This window comes from Coenobita brevimanus, chromosome 93 (genome assembly GCF_032717465.1).
Source record: "Coenobita brevimanus isolate Jiangsu-jjx chromosome 93, ASM3271746v2, whole genome shotgun sequence".
NCBI classification, from domain to species: domain Eukaryota; kingdom Metazoa; phylum Arthropoda; class Malacostraca; order Decapoda; family Coenobitidae; genus Coenobita; species Coenobita brevimanus.
Window position 1 is genome coordinate 43,818,717 of NC_137046.1, and position 3,268 is coordinate 43,821,984.

The 3,268-nt window shown below is 45.2% G+C and overlaps 1 protein-coding gene across 1 annotated transcript in view; it reads right to left on the reverse strand.

Moving 5' to 3' along the window:
• Positions 1-3,061, reverse strand: part of LOC145412422 (uncharacterized) — a 341,290-nt gene extending 338,229 nt beyond the window's left edge. Inside the window, exon 1 of the mRNA XM_080282307.1 lies at positions 2,342-3,061. Within this exon, the coding sequence (XP_080138433.1) occupies positions 2,342-3,061 (720 nt within the window). The remainder of the gene's footprint in view (positions 1-2,341) is intronic.
• Between the last annotated feature and the right edge of the window lie 207 nt (positions 3,062-3,268).

The following is a 3,268-nucleotide window of genomic DNA, read 5'->3' on the forward strand; positions in this document are numbered from 1 at the left end:
AAAATGAGAAGAAGGGAAGGAGAACAGTCGAAATGAGGGAGGTGAGAGTAGGAAGGCGTGCATAAAGAAGAGGGAGAAGTGGCCAAACGACACAGAACAAAGAGAACAAAGACGTGGAGATGGCCAGGAGAGAGAGAGAGAGAGAGAGAGAGAGAGAGAGAGAGAGAGAGAGAGGAGGCAGGCCACGTCCCACATGTTTATGAAGCGGGTTTCCCCAGGTACCCATTAGCCCGCTCTTTTCAACACAGACGCACCCGTCACAAGGAACAACGTCATTTACCCCTTTTACTCCTTCCAACATCGTTTCGTTTTAGTACGTCGTCGTATTCATTTCGTTTTCTTATAGTAATAAATTAGTTTCTTCTTTCGTGTTTTTCCTCTAGTGCTTCGTTTTCCTTCTAGCAGTTTTCAGAGTCATTGTTTTTCTACCATTTCCAGTATTTTCGTTTTTTTAACCATTTTATACACTCTCTAGCAGGCCAATGTATATTATTAGTTTTATTTATTTATTTTATTTATTTATCTTTTATTTTTATTTATTTCACCTATGTATTTCAGCATTTCATTTCTATATTCCAGTGTTTAATGTTACTTCTTAAGTTGCTTGTGTTTGTGACCTACATGGACCCTGAGTTTACACTTTTAAACGCAGTCTGTGGCAGAAATTAGGACGAGCGCTGGAAGTGCTTCGTCTCATGTGCCAGCACCCTTTCGTTCTACCAGTGAATTATACATACCGACACACAACATGGTCATAACAACACTTCTGCTTTCACATGTTACCTTTACTGTTGACACCTCTTCCTCAGTCATATTTCATCAACATTGGAAAGATTAGTTCTAGTTACAGCTCACTCCGAGAAGATCTGGATTTGCGATGGGCCTGTTATAAAATGCTATAGATACAGTTAGGTATCCTCTCAGTAATTTCGTTTTCATTTTCGTTTTTTCGTTTAGGCTAGGATATTGCTCTTCCAATAGGCTATTTTGTTTCCTTCTCCAGTAATTTCTCGTCTCCGGAAATATATAAATTTGATTGCTGTATTAGGCTAATTCCTTCTTGTATTTCATTTTACTGCAGGGAGTTTAATAAGATCACCAAATGAGATCTCTCGTAAACTCGGTAAAACTTTGCTGAAAATGTTAACTTCTTTAGCGTGATTTTGCATTATTTCCCCTATGCTACCGCCGGTCAGGTATGATAAGCTTAGGAGAAGCCCATCGTAGCAAGAGAGTAAGTCTCCGTTCATCTCTTCCGTAATAACGACATAGGCTATTATGTACAGTACGTGTACATCCGGACGCCCATATTCAGCTTAGACGATACCAGTCATAGTAAATGGTTGGTGGTGAATGTTTTTAACCTTCATTACACGAAGTTTTCCCTCTGGTGGAAAAACAGAATATATATATATATATATATATATATATATATATATATATATATATATATATATACACACACACACTAACAAAAATAAAATACAAGCACGTAATAAAAACTAAATGGCCTCATAATACTGCTTTACATCATAGACTCCTAATCCTTATCAGCACACTCCTCCAAAAAAGAACATGAAAACAGGCTGCTGAACTAATCATATTGTTTTGTCCATCTTGTGCACTCCCTCAGTTGTCAGCCAACTACAGGCGAGGGACGTATATGAGAGTAAAAAATTGGATAGCCAAGCCCAATTAAGAAGTGGCCCAAGGAGAGCTGTTATTGGGGTTCCAGAGGTATTCTCTTGGAGATCTGAAGTTTTCAGGCTACCTCGGTCACCCCTCTGGTCACACCATTCCGCGAAAAAAAAATCTGTACACGAGGAGACGCAGTGTGTTTGTCTGTGTGTCTGCCTCTCTGTCTGTCTGAGGTAGTTGTCCCATTATGCGAGGTGGCACTGTGGGAGCAGTGTGTATGAAGTGTGCCAGTGTGATGTAAGTCTCTTGCAAATATGGATAAGAAGATCCCCATGCCAGTCAGACAATCAGCCATTAATAGCCCGTCCCTAATATACTCGGTAATTGTTCATAAGTCTGCTGCAGAAATGTGTGGGTGGATCTAAGAAATACTTGTTTGGCTCTAGGAATACGGTTCCCTTTAGAATTCATGCATGGCTGTAGAAATATGTGTACAGTACGGTTAGAAATACACTGTGTCGAAACAGGTAGGTATGCCTCAAGATATACAGTACATGTGTACCTTCAGAAATACGCGTATCCATGTGTACCTTCAGAAATACAAGTGCCCATGTAGTTCATACGTGCCTGTGGAAAATATGAATGTGCTCTTATTATGATCACTATCAGTACTCTGGCAATAAAGATTCATTAAAATACTGACCTGGAGCGTATCGTCCCGGTATCCCCTGATGGACCTGGTGATGAGGGACACCCCGGCCAATGAAGCCAGCGTGCCTGAGGCGTACACACTCTGTGTCACACCCACCGCCACGCCCACGCCCACCGCCTCCAGCTTCAGGGTTTCACAGGCGCCTTTGAGTGAGCTGAGGGTGAGCGCGGGTGTCTCTATAGCAACGCCTTCCAAGCGGTAGGCGCCCCTGACTAGACGATTCGCTTCCTGGAGCGATTGGAAGAACACAGATGAGAGGCTTTGGATGTGGCCCGGCTCGAACACAGCCCCCACGCGATACACGGGGGTGGAATTCACTGAGGAGGTGGCAGGGGGCGTTTGAATTTTGGTGGTGTCAAGGGTGGAGTGTTGTGCTGCGTCGGACTTGGACGTCGTTTTCCCAGGAGAGACGGCGGCAGGAAATGTGGTGGGAGCCTCCCTTGTCACTGCGGCGGTCGTGAAAGATGGGATGTCAAAGGTGTGCCATCTACCTGGAATAAGTGTTTTAGTTTGTGTTGTGGTGTGGGTCTTCGGGAGAGGGGTCGGGATGTCTGGAGGGGCAGCCGCTGGTCGTTCCCTCCGTGGCGACCCATCCTGGTGGTCCCCGGAACGACTTCTAACACCTCCACCTCTGCCTCCAATGACAGAGGCAGTGGCGAAGGACAGGAACACGAAGGCGGCGAGCAGGAGAAGGGCGAAAAGACGCCTCATGACAGCAAAGAGAGTCGAGGGAGATCCCAGTTGAGCATAATCTTACCGTCTGGGAGGGACAAAATCAACTCTGATCTGGGCATCTCAGGTCATGTCAGGTCGAGGTTGGGGGAAGGAGAGTTGGTCTGGGGCGGACTGGGTGAACGCATCAGCCGTCCCTTTAACTCTCGCTGCCTTCTTCACAACGCGGCGCCGCCATGACCGCGT